This window comes from Canis lupus, chromosome 2 (assembly GCF_003254725.2).
Source record: "Canis lupus dingo isolate Sandy chromosome 2, ASM325472v2, whole genome shotgun sequence".
NCBI classification, from domain to species: Eukaryota; Metazoa; Chordata; class Mammalia; order Carnivora; family Canidae; genus Canis; species Canis lupus.
In genome coordinates, this window is record NC_064244.1 from 39,461,961 (window position 1) to 39,482,138 (window position 20,178).

Below are 20,178 nucleotides of genomic sequence, written 5' to 3' on the forward strand. Positions count from 1 at the left end.
GAGGACCTCGTCCTGCTTGCCGCGAGAGGGCGCCGGCGGTTCCTCGTCGCGCCCGTCTCATTTCCCATAAAGCCTCCGAGTGACCAATCACCTGGCTGTCTGGATACCGCTTTCAAAGTCGGCGGGCCCGTCCGCCAATCGTGAGGCGGGTACCGCCCTCAGCCCGAGGATTGATGGGAAGCTGCACCAATCAGCTCACGGATCTCTGCGCTCTCCGCCTCGCTCGCACGGGATTGACGACGCGTCCGGCCAATAGGGGACGCTCAGTCGGCGGGTGGATGAACGCGGCCCTCTGTAATGGCGGAGCGTGGCGGGGACGGGGGGGACGGTGAGCGATTCAACCCGGGGGAGCTCAGGTAAGGGGCGCTGCCCCCTCTTACATTTCAGCACGGGGGAGTCCCAGGGGCTCCGCCTGCGGCGCGGAGGTCCGCGGTGGGGGGGTGGGCGGAGGAGCCGCGGCGGCTCGGGGCCAGGACCGCATGGGGCTGGCGAAGGGGGAAGGGGAAGGTGGCTTGAATGAGAGAGCCGGGCCGGGGCTGGGCCGCGGCCTCCGGCGCCTTGGGCCGGCGCTGCCCGACGCTTCCGCGGGGCCGCGGCGCCCCTCGCGGGCTGCGGCCTGCGGCCTCCGGGCGGGGCCCGGCGTTCCCGCCTTGCGGCGCCGCCGCCTCAGCCGCGTGCCGCCTCCGCCTCGGCCCCGGTCGGCCCCGGTCAGCCCCCGTCAGCCCCCGTCAGCCCTCCTCAGCCCTCCTCAGCCCTCCTCAGCCCCCCTCAGCCTCCCTCCGGGCTCCGCACCGCGGCGGGCCGGGCGTCCCCCCTCGGCCCCCCTCCCCCCGCGCTCAGCTCCCGGGACCCCCCGGCCCCTCCTGGCCCAGCCTTGCCCACGCCCTCCGCGGCCCGCGGGGTCTCCGCGTCTGCCCCGAACCTTCGTCCCCCACGTCGCTTGCTTTTCTGAACTTCCTGTGTGTTTCCTTCCTTTCCCCCCCGCTGCGCTTCTCCGGGCGGCGGCGTGAACCACAGCGGTAGCCGCAGCCGTTTGTTACGTGCTGCTTCTGTGCGCCTTTGGAGTAGTTGCTATTGTCATTCTGCAGGCCACAGACCAGAGTCCTCTCCAGTTAAGTTACTTGCCCATCTTACAGGTGAGGAAACTGCACCTCGCAGAGGTCGAGGAAGTGGGACGAGGCCGCATAGGTGGGATCGTGGCTCCAGGAAGTGGCTCGAACCCAGGCGGGCGGGCTCCCGAGCCTGCAGTCTGGATCGCTCTTCCATACTTTTGCTTACGCCATTGCCCTGAAGAGTGCAAGTGACCTTTCCTCCTCTGGAATCTGCGATTAAGATGTGGTTCCGTAAAGTGTCTTGATAAAGTAAAATTCTTTAGTCAGCGATTTTTGAGGACCAGAGGGACGGAGCTTTATGTATGTTCGGTACATTTTTTTTTTTTTTTTAAGCCCCCTTGCATGGGGGAAAATGTCATTTCAGATGTTCAGCTCTCATTCTGAATTGTGCCATTGTCAGCGTCTGGAAATGAAAAAGAGCAGTGTAGGTTATGAGGACTCTTTAGCATTGTCTGGAGTTCAAGATGAAATTGTATAAAGAAATGGGTATTGTTACTCAAGTTTTCAGGAGAAAAAAATTTTCTAAATTATGAATTGTCACACACAAAAATCCTTGTTTGACAGGAATAAAATCTTGTTTTCTTTCAGAGATGAATTTCAAATCCTTTAAACCCCATATGTACACTTTATTTTTTAAAGATTTAATTTATTTATTCATGAGAGGCAGAGAGACAGGTGGAGGGAGAAACAGGCTGCCTGTGTGGAGCCTGATGCAGGACTCCATCCCAAGACCTGGGGGATCACGACCTGAGCCAAAGGCTGACGCTCCACCGCTGAGCCATCCAGTGGCCCCTCCCCTCCCCTCCCCCCCCCCCCTTAGGTACACTTTAGTAATGAGTGATCAAAGTGCATTGTCAGGGTGGTTCAGTATTAGTGATGGAACGTTTATTCCTGATTGTGCTCTCAAGAGAATAGTTACTTAGCTAGTTATATTGGGAACATTACTTTGCATTTTAGAGCTTCACAATGAGTAGCCTTTTAGACTTTTTTATTTTTTTTTTAAAGATTTTATTTATTTATTCATTGACACAGAGAGAGAGAGGCAGAGACACAGGCAGAGGGAGAAGCAGGCTCCATGCAGGGAGCCCGACGTGGGAGTCGATCCCGGGTCTCCAGGATTACACCCCAGGCTGCAGGCGGCGCCAAACCGCTGCGCCACTGGGGCTGCCCCCTTTTAGATTTTATTAATAGTAGCCTAGATATTGTTGTAAAACTGACTTGAATAGGGTTTTAAATTAGGTGTTCTCTTGCGTATATTTTATACCTTGGCCTCTTGGGTTGGAAGTTGCTTCCAGAGCGTATTGTAAAAACTATTTCATGTAAATAAAATAATTTATTTTAGCATTTCTCATGGTTTAAGAGATTATCTATTTATGTGGCTTCTTTGATGGTAGAAATTGAGCCTTAGTTTTTGTATTTGTATTCTTAATGTATATCATGTTCTGTCTGTAGTAGTGCCTGGCAAATAAGGTATTCAATGGATGTATGGTAAATAATATAGGAAATTTAGAGATGGTTTCCTTATTGGACCTATATTTTGTGTGTGCTCTGTGACAGTCATTGACCTAGGTACCTGCTGGCATTAGAGTCTCTTGAACCAGACTAGAAACCTTTTGTCCTCAAGGAGCTTCCATGCTACTTAAGACTGATCTAAATTCTGGGATCCCTGGGTGGCGCAGCGGTTTAGCGCCTGCCTTTGGCCCAGGGCGCGATCCTGGAGACCCGGGATCGAATCCCACGTCGGGCTCCCTGCATGGAGCCTGCTTCTCCCTCTGCCTGTGTCTCTGCCTCTCTCTCTCTCTCTGTGTGTGTGACTATCATAAATAAATAAAAAAATTAAAAAAAAAAAAAAAGACTGATCTAAATTCTAAATTAAACTAATCTCATCAGATGATCAGCCTGCAAGTGTGAAGAGCCTTTTGCAGGGTCACCGAGTAATTGGCAGGGTCTAGGTCTCTTTACAGCCCTACCACTTAATTTGATTCCCATATACCAGTAGCACCTCTCTATTTTTGCCCCTTCTATTAAAGTACTTGCAGTGTTGTCTTCACTACAGAGGGCGTTGCATATCTGGATAGAATACTTGTAGGGAAATACATTTGTTCTTTTGCGGAAAAAAAAGCTATTTTTTTATTCATATAAGAAGCCTTCTGTTTTCCAAAAGGATTGAAAGTGGTAGGGATGCCAGTAACCCACAGTAGATAGAATTTATTCAGAGATTCAAATGCCACCTATCCCTTCATGTTTGAGGACCATTAACAAAACTTCTGTAGAGTCCTGTTTCTGTAGATCCTTTATCTGAGGGCTTTGTTTACCTATTAATGCTTTACATCTTACAACAAGGTACTTGCAATCTCAATTTCCCCAACTGTACAATGTGCATAAGAGTACACTGGTGCTATCCCTGGCTAGCTGCTTTAAACAAGTTATTTTTTTGTGTCATAGTTTCAGTGGTGCCAAACTTAACCTTACTGGTTGTCTGAGTATAAACGAGTTGGTATAAATACTGTCCATATAACTTGTCTAGTATATAAGAAGTATCCAGTTTTCACTCTCATTAAAGGAGTAATGCTTGAACAAGTATCATCCTGGGCACTGGGTTGCGGCAGTACACTAAAAGGAAATTATATACTAGTGGGTAGAGATAATACAGAAGTAAACAAGTGAGGAATTGCTCTATAGCATTTATCATAATTGAAAATTCACATTGAGTAATGAGCCAGAGGGATTGGGAGAGGTTTGGGATGGGAAAAGAGTTTGAGGTAACGTTTGAACTGAGACAGAATAATGAGCCAGTTATGTAAACATCTGGGGAAAAGCATGCCAGGCAGAGGCTTCAAGGTAATGAACTGTTCAAGTATTTGATCAAAAAAGAAGACTGGAGTCTATAGAGAGGTCAGGTTACAGAGGGGTCAGTTATAGGGAGTCTGGTAATAGTAATTATAGTAATATAGCTATTATATAGCTATGGCAATATATAATATAGCTATGGCAATATAGCTAACGCTATAGTGAAGCTAACGTTCTAATATTAATACCGTTTAACACCTACTCATCTTCCTATATACTAATGTTATAGCCACAGTAATACTAGCTAATACTTAGTGAAGACTTAACTGCTAGGTGTCGCTCCAAGTACTTTTTAGCTCATGTTTTCCTCGCAGTTTCTAGTAAGGTTGTTGGGATGAAACTGGTATAAAGAGCTCTGCACGTGTGTCATACAGATCTGAATCAGAAGATGCCAACTTTAGGCTGTTGATGGGGGAAATTCTGTGAATCTTGTCACCATTTTTAGTGGCAGACTTGATAGCTAAGTTGTTTAGTCAAATTGCCAGTGAAGTGTCTTTTCAAGTAGTGCACTGTGCTAGGTTTTATAGGGGAACGAAAGTAATGATAAAGTCGATTACTGTGTACCGGATACTATCCTAAATGTTTCACAGGGATTATCTCATTGAACAGAGAGTTAGGAGATAGGTTTTATTTCTCTTCCCCTGCTAATTTACATCTGAGTATACTCAAGCTCAGAAATTATGTAACGAGCCTCACAACAAGAAGCAGAGCCCTGATTTGACTTTTCTGTGATTCTAGAGCCTAAACGCTTAACTTCAAGCTGTTAACTAGGAAGTGAAATTCTAAAGAAAGAATTACTGTAAATTTTTCAAAAAGGGAGAGGCAGACTCAAAGGAAATCAGAAGATTAAGGTGCATTTTTAACTCAGTGCTGAAACAGAGTATCTTTCCTTGGCTTTTAATATTTTTCTGCCCAAAGGTTAAGATTTTCTTCAGTAACAATGGCTGTCTTTGGGGGGTGCCTATGGTTTGAAGAAGACTAATTATTCTGATACAATCATTGCTGCTTTTTTGTAGTCACTATTTTTACCTCATACTTTGTAACCTTGAGTGTACAATCATTTGCAATTTTGGTTAAATACACTTGGTATAATAATTCTTGGATGTGTTTATTTATAATCCTGGCGTTCTCATGGAAGGCATATTGATTCTTAGGATTTTTTTGTGACAGTTGACCTACAGTGTGGAAAATTTAGAAAGTTCAAAGGATAATCTTAAGCAGAAGGTTGAAAAATGCAGAAAAGTTGGAAGAGCTTGGTGAGGAGAGTATAAAAATTATTATTTTCAAATATACATAAGGAATGTAACTAGTAATCTTGTGAGCACAGAAATGTAAATTTCATGTGTAAAGGAGAGAGAGTAGCTACTGAGAAAAATAAGGCGAATTACCTTAAAAATAGTTTTTAGAATATTCTGCATAACCTACTTGTAAGGTAGCTTGTGTAGGATATCACCTAGGTATTCATCGGTTGATTGCACACATACTGAGACCTACCGTGTGCAGACCTGTGTGCTAGGAATATACAGGGTAGCGGGACAGACCTAATTTCTGCTCTAAAGGGCCTTATGTAGACAACAGGGCGTAGTGTTTAAGAGCCAATTGCCTGTGTTCAAATCCTAGTTTTACTGCTGAACCAGCTGTGAGGTCTTGGGCAAGTGATACTTACCTTTTCTGTGTCTTAATGTCCTCATCTTTAAAATGAGGTTGATCATGCAGTTGAGCTTTGAACAATGTGGGTGGGTGATAGGGATGCTGACCCCCAGCCCCCATGCAATTTGAAAATTCAAGCAGAACTTTTGACTCCCCCCAAAACTCATCCATTAATAGCCTGTTCTTGTCTGGAAGCCTTATCCATAACATAAGCAATTGATTAACACATGTTTTGTATGTTATATGTATTGTATACTGTATTCTTACAATAAAGTTAGCTAGAGAAAAGAAAATCATAAGGAGGAGACTATAAGTTAGTACCGTACTGAATTTAGTGAAAAACATTTGCCTGTAAGTGGACCTGCGCAGTTAAAACCTGTGTTGTTCAAGGGTCAACTCTAGTGTCTTACGTCATAGGGTTATTATGGTGGTTAAATCACTTAAAAAGAGCTTAGAGCACTGCCTGACATAGAGTAAGCAGAGTTAGTAATTTTTTGAAAAAGCACTTGTAAGAAGAGGTGGATAATACTACGTTAGATGTTACTACCTATCTGTTGAAGTGCCATGGAGAAAACCAAGGTGTTTAGCTAGAGTTTGAAGGATGGAGTGGGGTGCAGTGTAGCAAAAGGCTTTTCATTTAATTAAAGAATACTTGTGATCTCTGAAGCCACTGCCCACCTCTCCTGTAAAAACTTTGTATTTGGAAGTAATTTCAAGAATTTCCAAAAATGAAGGTAATCACCTATTGTTAATATTTTCTCTCTTCTGCTATATAATTTGCATGTATGCATGCTCTTTGTTAGTCTGAACCATTTGAAAGTAAGATACATATACTATGGCCCTTTACCCCTAAGTACTTAAGTGTCTATTTTCTAAGAATTGAGATACTCTCTTAACTACAACACAGTTATCCGACTTCATAATTTTTTTTTTAATAAAATTTTATTCATTTATTCATGAGAGACACAGAGACATAGGGAGAGGGAGAAGCAGGCTCCATGCAAGGAGCCCGATGCGGGACTCAATCCTCTGACTCCGGGATCACGCGTGTTTGTCTAGTATCTCCTCATTATTAGATTGAGGTTATACATTCTTGCCTGTAATAGGTGATACTGTATCCCTCTCAGTCACATGGTATCCATTTATCCATTTTAGATGATAGTAATTTTGATCACTTGGTCAGGATGTTGCCCAGTTTCCTTAATATGTAGTGTTTCTTCATCCTATCCTGCAACTGTAAATAGCATGTGGGGAAATGTCTTAAGACCATCCAAATATCATCCGTATCCAAAGTTCCTCCCAGATTTGGTGACCATTGATCATTCTTACCAGTGTACTTTTTGCCATGATGATTGCAAAATGAGGACTTTACAACTCCACTTGCTTTTAAGGGCCTTTTAAATTTGATTTTAATTAGAGATCAGTAGCTACATTTTATAATTTTGAGAAGGAAAAATTTATGCATTGCTTTCTCACACAGGATGGCTCAACAGCAGGCCTTGAGGTTCCGAGGCCCGGCTCCCCCACCAAATGCAGTGATGCGAGGCCCACCACCTCTTATGCGACCTCCTCCACCATTTGGTATGATGCGAGGCCCTCCACCACCACCTCGGCCCCCTTTTGGACGCCCTCCTTTTGATCCTAATATGCCGCCAATGCCTCCTCCAGGAGGGATTCCTCCACCCATGGGCCCTCCACACCTCCAGGTAAAGAATGTAGAGGTTGCTGTTTCTGTGTTAGTGTTAGTATCGATATTATATATGAGTTTTGCTTAAAAACCAGTTCTTAGTTTCATTGTATAGGAAAATGGGAGCTAAAGAGAACATCCATATGTTAGCATCTTTGTCCAGAAGCAGTGGTAATATAATTAGTACAGAAATTCAGAATGGGAATTTAGATGGTGATAGGAAAAAAACCATACATGTAAAACTAGGATTCAGCAGGGTAGTTCTTACATGCCTTTGTCTCTTGAGAATTTAGTAATGTCTTTATGGGATATGAAATTTGAAGTCTTAATATGTAGAGTGAGCGAAATTTATTTTCATTGATCCATATTGCCAAGAAGTGTAAATGTATGTATATATATTTCTGAGCAGTTTCCCCCAGAAATGATGCCTAGGAGAGAATCTAGAAAGTGACAATTAATACGTAAGTGGAATACTTGGATTTTCTCTCCCTGAGGAGAAAAAAAGGGTTATCTTAAAATTTTAGAAATAGAATTATTGTGGTATTTCTTTAAATAAATGCTTTTTTGGTATTTTAACCTGAGGCATTATATTTTTCTCTAGTTTACATAGACTCATTTATTGTCTAAAATGTCATGAAGATATCAACTCTCAAATGTCTACTTTTGAGATTGTATTCTTTTTGTTTGAGTATGTATCTGTTTTCATGTTTATCTAGCCAGCACACCTCTGAAACCGAATATAGTGCTGTCATCTGCCCTCCATTAGCTTAGATAATCAAGATTGAACTTACTAAAAATAGAAAAGGGTAACGATGTAGTATTTAAGTGAAGTTAATTCAGTCTAGATAGGGTTATATTTATGGAAGAGACACAAGGTTTTAATATTTTGCTAAGTAATTGTATTGCCTTCCAAGTAGTGGATAGTTCCTATATGCCCCCCCCCCCCCCCCAGTATTAAATGGTTTTATATTTCTTTGAAGATTAGAATAAGAAATAGCTTTTTGACCTACTGACTCCGGTATAACTTGTAATGATAGGTGGATATATTCTAATTTGTGTCTTTAAGAGTTAAATCTACTTGTGAAATAACCATAAAATGTAATGAACTAATGTAACTCTCTAATGGAAATAAGTCAGATGTTGTAATGTGATATTTTCTAATGTTGTGATGCATTTCTTGGTCTTGATGGATAAGAGAGTGGTTTTACTTCAAATCCAAATGATTTCCAGCTAATGGTGCATGAAACGTATTTAGGGTGGTTATTTCATAGGATGAAAGTCTGTGTGCTGTTGCTGGAAAGACCAAACTGAATCCAGAAAAACCTGGAGTATGGGAAAGACCGTTTTAGAAAAAGGAAATGCAGTTTCATATTATTAGCATAGTGTTTGTCCCATTATACAGTTTAAGATACTTTGGGTAGTTCAATTTTAATGTTACTTATAGATTATAGAGGCATCTTTTAAATTCCTGTTCAGAATCTGTTTTTAAAATATCAGACCACTTTTCTGCTTTAGTAAGTTAAGATATAGCAGTTGCAGTTAAATTGTTTGACTTGGGGTCTTGTGTCAGCAATTGTTAAAGAATGACAGTAAAGGAATTGTCAGAGATAGGATTAGATCAGCAATGGCTCCAGGAAATTTGTTAAAAATTGTAATATATACCATTTAAGTTCTTATTTTCACTAAAAGTAAAATGGATAACTATTTAACTGTCTTTGAAACTTCCTGATGTTTGTGTTTTTAAGCTACATTATTAGTATTATTTGGGAAAAAAAGGAAATGATGAATATTTTCCTACCTTATTATAGTTAACTGCTTTATAGGAAAAGAGAATAAAGGGTTAGGTATAGCTGATTTTTCTTTTTTAGTTCTTGCTGTGTTATTTTATGAAATAATGTTTCTCTTATGATTGGTTCCTGTCATAGATGAGGTATGGAGGCATTGGTGTGCTTGGTGTTCAGCAAAATGCTAAATCAGTTTTTTCCTTTTGAAAATAATCCACTGCCCAGGGTCATGAAATAATACAGTTAAAGTAAAGAATATAGCAAGATTGATTCATCCATGAGGCTGTAACACAGTGAGGACTCCTGTTAGTATTTTTTTAAAAAATATTTATTCATTCATTCATTCATTCATTCATGAGAAACACAGAGAGAGAGAGGCAGAGGCACAGGCAAAGGGAGAAGCAGGCTGCATGTAGGGAGCCCAGGCCTCCAGGATCACGCCCTGGGCCATAGGTGGCGCTAAACCGCTGAGCCACCCAGGGTGCCACCCTGTCAGTATTTTGATGTATTTCTTGTTAAGTCTGTTTTAGTAGTCATTTTTTTTAATAATAAATTTATTTTTTATTGGTGTTCAATTTACCAACATACAGAATAACACCCAGTGCTCATCCCGTCAAGTGCCCCCCTCAGTGAGTAGTCATTTTTGTTAAAGAGAAACTTGTCTTATACAACCTAGATGAATGTATTTAAATGGACTATAAAACTAGTTTCTCTTATATACTACTTTACTATTGGGTAGAATTTAGTTATTTGAAGGAAAAGAAAGATAAATGTAAGTGACCATTACTGTTTTCCTTAATCAACAGAGACCACCTTTTATGCCTCCGCCCATGGGAACCATGCCTCCTCCGCCGGGTATGATGTTTCCACCAGGAATGCCTCCTGTGACTGCTCCTGGTACTCCAGCACTGCCTCCTACCGAGGAGATATGGGTTGAAAATAAAACTCCAGATGGGAAGGTAAATTATAAAATATATTTAGGTGGTTATCCTGGCAGATGGAAATCAGTGACTGTATCCTTGCCAATTGAAACAAGTTCCAGATAAGCACTGGATAGGTTAGAACGCCAAGAAAGGCTCACCGGATTGGACTTCTGCACAGACGTAGGGTTGCCTGGAATGCTCACATATGTTTACTTATGATTCTGGAAGCTTGGATTTTAAAGTGTCATGAGGTTTGGTGTTCTCTAGGAGAACTCCCAGAACTCCGCATATAGTAGTACTTACAGCTAAGACTAATTACAGTGAAAGGATCCGAAGCAAAACCAGCAAAGAAAGAAAGGTGTATGGGGCAAAGACTGGAGGAAACCAGGCACAAGCTTCCAAGAGTCCCCTCAGTGGAATCAAATAGAACATAGAACATGTTTAATTCCTTCAGCATGGAATTGTGACGGTACCTGTGAAGTGTTACCTACCACTGAAGCTTGCCTGAGCCAAGGAGTACAGGATTTTCAGGGAATGGTGGGAGCCCTCTTAGAATTCTGGTGTCCAAATGCCAGTCACGGGTCAGCTTTGCAAACAGGGCTTTTTATGGAGAGCAGTCTGAGGCCTGCTGTGTTAACTTTGTACACAAAATATAACTTTGGTTTCCTTTTAATGTTCAAGACAGTGTGCTCATAGGACATTAGGGGAAGGGGTGAAAAGGGAAAAATTACCTTTAGTATTACCTTTAGTATTATAATAAACCAACAGCTAGTTTCCATGTACTTCTTTTTTCTAAATTTTTTTTTTTAATACCTTTTAAGACAATATAGTTGCATTAGTGTTTTTTAATGATAGTTGACAGATTCTGGGATACCAACGATTTTGCTTCCTCTGCAGGTTTATTATTATAATGCTCGGACACGTGAATCTGCATGGACCAAACCAGATGGAGTTAAGGTTATTCAGCAGTCAGAACTGACACCTATGCTTGCAGCCCAGGCTCAGGTTCAGGCCCAGGCGCAGGCGCAGGCACAAGCACAAGCTCAAGCGCAGGCCCAGGCCCAGGCCCAGGCCCAGGCTCAGGCCCAGGCTCAGGCACAAGCACAGGCTCAGGCGCAGGCCCAGGTGCAGGCCCAGGTGCAGGCGCAAGTACAAGCACAAGCAGTAGGAGCTTCCACCCCTACAACCAGTAGCCCAGCACCTGCAGTGTCCACTTCAACATCATCATCCACCCCATCCTCTACCACTTCTACCACAACAACTGCCTCTTCGGTTTCGCAGACAGTATCAAGTGAGTACCAGCCAGCATGTATTTTCATTCAGGGGCTAGAGAAATGGACAAGTAGGGACTGCATTGCAAAATGATCCTAGTGTTTCAGGTATTATCTTTGATTTTGTTTAAAATACACATTGACATTAAGATTTTTGGGTTAAAAAAAGGAACAGGAATTTACATTAGAAGAAGAAACTATTTGTCCTTTTGGCATTCATGGAGCTAAACCGGGGAGTGCAGAAGTAGCTGTTCATCTTGGCCGATAGTAAAGCTGGGTGCCGAGGGGTTTGTAAAATAAGTGTCTTTGTTCCTGCCTTCCAGGCCTTCCAGTTTTTTTAATTGAGGCAAGCATAACATGTGGGACAATTAGAAGTGTGCACAGTCATTATACAGTGAGAATAGAAGGTGTAGGAAGTTAAGAATAGGGAGAGACAAGTAAATGGGTGGACAAACTGGGTTTTGAGGTTGGTCAAGAAGGATGGGTGGTAGGACTCGAGTAGGTTTCAAAGTAAAGATATTTTTTCAGGTAGAAGGACAGCATGAACAAAGGTCAGGAGATGAGAACAAATACAGTTCATAGGATTGCTAAGAAACTTCTGAGTTGGGGGTGGTTATATCGGTTAACATATTTAGAGTGAGACTAGATTACAAAGAGTTTTAAGAACAAATAGGTGAAGGAGGTAGGTTCCGGGGTCCTGTGTAAGTGCAGTGTTCTGGAACGTTTTTCTGATATTCTTTGTTTTTGCTGTGAGGGTGTTACTGAAATCAGGAAAAATTACTAGGAAGTTTTCATTAATCTCGTTTAGAGGTAAATAGGTCTTAGAATAAGATACAGGTGGATGGATGAAGAGCAGAGATAGAAGCAGTCAGAAAAGTGAGAGAATTTTCAGGTGTCACATCACAGAGGCCCCCCGGGGTAGACCTTTCCGAAAAAGATGAGAGGGGATTAATAGCAGATTTTAGGAATGGGAAGAGAAGAATTATTAATTAATTTGCTTAAAAGGATGTCGTTTATATTTACACTACTAGTTCCGGGAGGTTTTTTGTTTGTGTTTTTATATATATGGTGCTACTTAATTTTAGGCTGAGATTGAGCCCAAAAATAATTAAAGAATGATTTTACCAATTAGATTATTTGTTATGATACAGGCATGAAAATACATAGTTAACCCTATAGATAATTAGAAGTTGGATTATTTTGCTACCTGGATAATAGATGAGAATAAGAAAAGTCCCGTAGCTTCAGGGACTTGGGAATTATTAGTGTCTTTTACCCTGTAAGAAAGAAGTGAGAGAGATTTAATAGTAGTAGATTCAAATTGGATTGATAACAAGGAGTAACTGCAGAAGTCAGGTACACCTGATGTAGACTGTTCTGATATATTTTAACGGCTGTACTTGATATATTTTAGAAGTTTGGGGGAAAATGCGCTTAGTAGGAAGATGTAAGTAATGCTTTACGAGTATTTTCTCGTTTAGCTAAGGTGAATTCCGCCATGGAAGTATAACGGACAGGAGCTAGCTGGCTGAGGGCTTTTCCCTTCTTGTAGGCTCATGCTTCTCAAAACCTGTGTGGTAATTCAGGAAGCTGCCAGTTTTTATGGCATACCTGTGGCGATAGTGGCAGAAGGAGATTAATAAAAGCATTGCAGTTCTCTGTGGATGCTGTGTTGCTTATGCTTTGTTACCTTCCTTCTTAGGAAGGGGAAGGAGCAGTACTTTGTTTTAAAGAAGGTTGGTAGTAGAATACTTTAACTGTCCTGTGTGTATTCTGTTTCTGTATCAGAGTGGTCTATCCATTGGCCCAAAGCTGTCTTGCTGCTATGAACTATTCCTTTCAGAACTGTGGTTTGTCATTTTTTGTACTGCCCTTCACTGATTGGGAGGCCCTTATTCTAAGAACAGAATAGCAGAAACATGTTCTTTTTACTGCCTTTAGGCATCACTTTTGATGTTCTTTCTGAGTATTCCTGATGTCTGTTTTTATTTCACTTGATTCAGTATCCTGAAGTGTTGTCATACTGCAGTCTTAGTATTTCTCCATCTGTTGTAGTCACTTGTCTTTTTAAATTAATATCTGAAGCTGGATTAGTAGTATATTTGAGGCCTAGCGTTTCATTAGTTATTTTAGCAAGAGGAGTTGGCAGGAGTTCAGTGACCATTAAGTCCTAGCTACCATTTTCCCAGTTTTCCATTGAATTCTTTCATTGCCTTTGTGTCTTTCCTCTCATGACTCATGGCCACGATCAGATTTAGAAAATCCTGTGTCAACAGGAGAAATGGGTTGAGTGAATAACTTTTTGCCATCTCTACTGGTGTTCCTTTCCACTTGAAATTTGATACTTTTGTAACTCCTATTCTTTTCCTGACTACAGTACTTTTTATCTTCTACTAATTATATCTAAATAATTATTACTATAACATTTTTAAAAATGTAGTTGTATGAACTGTGGTATAGTCCTGTGTGTTAATGGAACTAAAAATTATTAAGAAATTTATGTTTTAGCTCCAGTTGAGCATAAACTCATTTTATTGTGTGCAAGTTTGTGAAAAATGCTGATGGAACCCTCCTTCTCAGGGACATTGGGAAGAATAACTAGACATATTTTCAGCCATTACGGTAGATTACAAATGCTAAGTGGTATATTTATGGGACTGGGCAAATGTTGCATGTAATTTGTATTTTTCACACTGTTCTATAAAATTATATTAATATGATACTGTACCCTAAGGCTAGGTCTATGCTAGACCAACAATTCATTCCTGGGCCCCTGAAGATACTTGTTTGGCCCTGCTGTCTATTTAGCCAAGGTGAGTCCCGCATTAACAAGTATGAAATTGCTCACATCTTCCCAGCCTAAGTGAGTTTTTCATTAGTAGGAGCTGAAAAAGATACAAATTTTGTCAGTTGGATTATTGGGTGGCTTGTATTCAACAGTGTGCTTTCCCTTAGAATAAAATTGGCATAAAGATTGGGAATGCACGGTTTTATTTCATTTAATTTGATAAATTCATTCTTAGTCCAGTACAGGTAGTTTGAAGTTTTTCTTTACATCAAGAAAAAATGAAGTATTTGTTACCAGTGAATTACCAAAATGAATTCTGTTTTGGAACTAAATGGTTTATAAATAAATAATAAAGATGTTTTATAATATTTGAGAACTAAAACTTTTTAAGAAGTATAAAATACGAATTTATTTATTTTGGGAGGGTCACAATTTGATTTTAAATGGGATCCTAGAGATGAAATGTTTTATTTTTGTTACTTAAAAATAATGTAGTAGAGTCAGATTATCCCTAGTTTCACATTCTCTTGGTCTCTCACACTGGAAACCTGAGTTGTTATTATTTTTTCTTTTTCCACTTTTTTATTTTGAAATTATTGTAGAGAAACCTGACTTGTTTTTTACTCCATTTTGTTCATACTCAGTCATCAGTTATTACTTACCTTTTTCTCTGTTCTTCCTTGCTTGGACAATTCCAGAAAGGCTGAAATTGATTTTCCCACCTGTGTTCTTCCTCTTCTTCCCATTCATCTGCCAGATTAATTCATCAAACAAACATTGATTAATCCTTTCCATACAGAAACCTTCATTTTGCCTCTCTTAGACCTCTTCTATACTCACAAAGTCACACAAATAACACATGAATGCATTCTTAGAAAAAAATTGAGACTAATGAAGGATATGTAGCAAAATGTGGAAGGCATTTACAGATGTAATGAGAATATACATTTTGGTGTGCATTCTCCTAGATCAGTTTTCTACACTTACATTAGCTCTTCCCTCTCCCTGCCCAGTGAAGTGCAGACTCCTTAGACTTCTGTCACAGCCTGCTACTTGATGCCTCTGGCCTGCCTCTCCAGCCATAACTCTCTGGTTCTTTTGATATGCCTTGTGTTTTATTAGTTGACTGCTTGCCATGTATTTTCTAAACAATTCCTTGTCGTTACCTCCTCTTTGCTTTTACTCACTTTTCCCACTACTTATTTTCTCCCTCCACTTTGTCATTGTCCTTGTTGAAATCCTAATCTTTCAAGGCCTGTCATCACAGTATACAACTTTCTGTACCCTCTCACAGTTACAAATGGTCTTTGCGTCTTGATGTACACTCTGCTACATTTATCCCATTTCATTTTGTATTTTAGTTATGTTTGTATTTCATTTAGCTATTTTCAAGCTTCTTGAAGACAGAGACCTTGTTAGAAATTTCTCGCAGTGCATGGAATGGGCTCTTAAGTACTTACTGAATGAGTGAATGATGAATGAATATAGCGAAATGGTTTATGAAGGAGTGATACATATTCTTTTTTTTATCTTTTATCAGCACCCACAACACAAGATCAGACCCCAAGTTCCGCTGTTTCAGTTGCCACGCCTACAGTTAGTGTTTCAACTCCTGCTCCTACAGCCACACCTGTGCAAACTGTTCCCCAGCCGCATCCCCAGACGTTACCTCCTGCTGTTCCTCATTCAGTACCTCAGCCAGCAGCAGCAATACCTGCTTTTCCACCAGTAATGGTACCTCCGTTTCGTGTTCCCCTTCCTGGCATGCCAATTCCACTTCCAGGTAAACCAATAGATTCTAATAGTCCTTTCCAGCTATGTTTTCATATTGTCAGTTAGTTTGTTCTCATGTGTCTGTTGCATTTGAAATTTGCCTTGAATCTCACCTGTTTGAAATGTTTTTGAAAGATTCATGGCTAACTGCAATATTTTCTCTTCAGTTTTGGTAAATGTCCTTTTTTTGTTGTTGTTTACATGTCTTAAAATTAGAGCCACATTTGAAGCTACACTCACTTTTGATAATGGCCTCAGTGAGTTAAAAATGATCATCTTTTCATGTAACTATGTTCAAATGCAATATCTTTGAAGGACTGAGTCTGTGAAGTTGAGAACTTAACAGGTCATTAATAGCTAATACATATTGATTTTATACATCGTGCCCTGCTCTAAGCACTTTACGTGTAACTAACTCAGTTTTGCAACCATGGTATGAGGTAGGTACACAGATAGGTTAAATTACTTGCCCATGGTCACATAGTAAGTGATCGTGTTGGGATATGAGCTAAGCACTCCAGACCCAAATACCATGCTCTTAATAACTATGTTATACTGGGAAGAAAATGTGTCACTTAACTGTAAGAAATTCATCAAAAGCAAAACCAGAACTTTTCCTTGTAACATTTGTGAAATGAAGCATAACCTGCACCATTTAAATAGTTAACGGTGAGATTGTGAAGTGGAATTTTTCCTGTAGCGGTTAAAACAGTGACATTGTTGGGCATCCTAATTTGAATGCATTTGCTGTTGGCAAACACAATTAACCCTTAATCTGTGGTCTGTTCTCCTAGTATTTCAGTTTGAAGCTTTTCTACATTAGAGAGCTCAAGTTCACAGGGCTAGTTTGTAGCAGAGGTGGATAGAACTTAGGCCCCTTGTCTCCCAATTTCATATTCCTCCCGCTCTCTATTGCTACTTTATTTTTACTAGTTTTTATATAAGAATAGGGTTGTAGTACAGCTGTTTCTTAGATTTGTACATTTTAAAATTATCATTACTGTTCTAAATTATCTTTTTCCTTGTGACCACTTGGAAAAGAAACACTTAGGTATTTATTACACCTTAGCAAGAAAGAAACCAGAATTTTAAGAGGTTTTTTCCCCCTAAGGAAAACCTTTTGCACATTGTTGGTGTAGTGTTAGGTAATTAAGTGCCCAATATGTGATGTTTAGGAAACTCAAAACTATTTAAAAGTAAGAGGAAAACCAAAAATGTTTCCTCATACTAGGGATTGCCCTTTTTCTAAATTAAATTTAAGACAAGCTGCTGGATAATTGCCTCTTTGGATATACTCTTGGTAGAAAACCAGGTGATAAATGGAGACTAGGTTGACACTGATCATGAGCTCTTGAATCTTAGGTGTGCTTTGGGGTTAAGGACAGTATTCATACCAGCTGCTGGATTCTGAATGATCTGAAGGAGCTGGGGTTGTTAATTCTGTAGAGGGAAGATTGAGGGTTGGGTAGGGTAATCATATTACTGAAGTATTTGAGAGGTTTTCTAAAGGATTTTTATTTTGCTTCGGAAGTTGTTAATAGGACCAGTGGGTGAAAGGTACGGAGTAGCAGAATTGATATCTATAGAATGTTGAATTTTGTCACAATAAAATCCCTTCATTTATAGCTCTGTTTTGATGTCACAGTCTTCTCTGATCCTCATCCCAGGTTTTAGTGGTGACCATTTGACCAAATGAGGTAGTACCTATGAAGTTTAGTCATAAAAAGCATTTAATAAATGGCAGTCACTAATGTCATCTTGTAGGTCATTTGGAAGCGAGCTTGAGGTAGATAATCTGTAAAATTTTGTCCGAGATGCCAAGATTCCTTAGAGAGTTAATGTATAATAGTAATAATAATAACAATATTTGTCTATGTGGTAAGGCATCTTTGATACTACGAATTCATTTTCTCATTTCCCTTTCAATTCCGTTCTCCATGGTGCTTTAGTGAGAAAAAAAAGAAAAGAAAAAGATGACTTGTTTTGCTCCTCCCCAGATCTTTTATATACAGTGGGATTGATCTCTTTTTATCAATTTGGCAGTAAGGTAAACAGGAAGGATTTGGATGTTATTTATTCTGGAGCTTTAAGTTCTATCTCTAATAGCAATGTATGGCTCTAATGAGAATGATTAAGGAAGGGATAGTCAAATAAGATGAAGGAAAGGAGTGGAAGAATTACGGGTAAAAAATACAGGAATAAGACTTGGCATTGGGAATAGTAAATTGGATTAAAATTACAGGATGTCTGAAACTATAAAATCTTAGAATATGAAGAAACTTGACATTGACATTGGAACTCTTCAAAATGCTAAGTGAAATTTTCTAATTTCTTAGTAGAACATAATTTGAGAATAAACTTACAGGAAAATTGAAGATGCTCCCTTTAGGTTCTTTTTAATTTTATTTTTTAAATTTATTTTACTTATTTGAGAGAGAGCATGTGAGCATGAGAAGAGGGAAGGGCAGAGGAAGAGGGAGATAATCTTAAGCCACCTTCCCCCTGAGTACAGAGCTGGACATGGGGCTTATCTCAGGAACCAGAGATCATCACCACCTGAGCCAAAACCAAATCTGACTGAGCCACCCAGGCACCCCAGATGTCCCTTTAAATAGAAGATTAAAAATTCAGATATATGGCAATTTTGAGTCTTATGTATGTAATCATCCTTAAAGAAAACCTTAAGTTTATCTTTATAGCATGAAAAGAAACACAGATGACCTTTCAGTATGGTCTCTTTGTTGTTAGTCAAATGTAGGCATTCTGTGTCGGCCCAGTTGATATTTAACAATGGCACTTAGGCCTAAATATGAATAGGCTTGATTTTCTGTTTTAGATGGATAGTTAAAATTACCTTTTGGGAGTGGTTTTGGAGAACATTGAGAATAAAGTTCATATATGCTAAGAATTGAATTTCTAGTGTTGACTTAATAGGTTCAGTGGTCCTGCAGATGGCAGTATTTATACTAATTTAAACCTAATATGTGGTATAACTTCTTTAACCAAATTAATTTTTGCATTGCTTCTTTTAACGTTATGGAAAACAGAACCGTACATATGACTTAACTCAGCATGCTTTTATGATCTAGTGCTTTTGTTCAGTTTCAGAGGTAGTTGAAAGTTTAGCTTTAATATTCTTTACTTAAAATGGTAATTAAGAAATTAAAGGCATTTTTCAAAAATTGGCAGTATTTTTGTGTGTGCGTGCGTGAACTTAGGTACATTATTTACAAACCCAGGGGTTTAATTTCAATTTTCATCTCTAAATTAAGTGAAATTTATTTTCCTGTACTTTAGTGGGGAAAATAGTGTATTACTTTAAATTATTGGTACCAAACTAGGTTTAGTTTTTTCAACCAAAACAAATAGAAATTAAAACCTAATTCCCAAACTCCTTTTCTTCCTGCCTTCAGCCTTTTCCTTTAAAAGTTTTTTTCTATTTCACACTTAATTTTGGCTTTCTTCAATTAATCAGTCTTAGTTTTCCAGCTTTTCCTTTCATTCCCTTTTTATCACACTGTAATGCATCATGATGAGTCTTCATTCTTCTAAGAACTGTACGTAATTTCCATTCTTTGATACAAGTGCTACTCCTTTAGTTGGCTTAAATTATAGAGGTTTCGGAAACAATCAGCCCATGTAGTCATAAGTGATACTAAAGGGGCTGTATTTTTCTTCACATGTTAGCCTGCTTCCACATTGTTTCAAGCCTGTGACATTCCACAGAGCAAGCACTGAAAATGGATATTTTGTCATTAGTTGAATGCTACCCTTCTTTTCATCTCTGCCCTTTTATTTGAAATATTTGCATTGGAATATTTGGATCCATCTCATACCTTACTTCCTTTCTCTCACACCCTTCTTTGTCCTATCTTATTCTTTTTCTCCTTCTGCATGGTTATGCTCCATGCCTCAGCTTCTGCATGTAGTTCCCACTTAGCAGCACAGAGAAAGTGTCTTGTCAGTGTCATGCTGCATCTGCCTTTCACTGGTATCTAAGCAACAGCAGCATGGGTTTGATGTCCTGTGGGAAAATGTCCCACACGAGAACTTGTTATATATATATTTAATGAAGGGGCTTCCTTCATCGATTTTAAACTCTCAAGACTCCTTCAAGTATTATCACAGCTGGTTTGATAAAAAGGTAATTGATGCTATAATTTAGAATTAGTTATCATTGGATTTGGCACCACTTCCCACAAAATGTCAAACAAAAAAGAAATTTTACTCCATTCTTGGTCTTTTTCATTGGAAATTGCATTCTAAATTGTAGTGGTAAATTACTTCCCTGAATCCCAGTGGTAGCCGACATACCATGGCAGCTTTCCAACGTATGCTTG

At 39.6% G+C, this 20,178-nt stretch overlaps 1 protein-coding gene across 7 annotated transcripts in view; it reads left to right on the plus strand.

Moving 5' to 3' along the window:
* Positions 1–227: 227 nt before the first annotated feature.
* TCERG1 (transcription elongation regulator 1) overlaps positions 228–20,178 on the plus strand; it is a 64,258-nt gene continuing 44,307 nt past the window's right edge. For 6 of the 7 annotated variants that reach the window (XR_003137045.3, XM_025448112.3, XM_049102414.1 and 3 more), the window contains exons 1-5: positions 228–356; positions 7,093–7,318; positions 9,890–10,042; positions 10,904–11,297; positions 15,606–15,848. Coding sequence is in view for 6 of the 7 variants with exons in the window: in XM_025448112.3 (XP_025303897.1) it covers positions 298–356; positions 7,093–7,318; positions 9,890–10,042; positions 10,904–11,297; positions 15,606–15,848 (1,075 nt within the window). In the remaining variant the exon portion in view is untranslated. Of the gene's footprint in view, positions 357–1,013; positions 1,137–7,092; positions 7,319–9,889; positions 10,043–10,903; positions 11,298–15,605; positions 15,849–20,178 lie in introns of those variants that run through there. The other variant, XM_025448114.3, reaches the window with a different exon arrangement.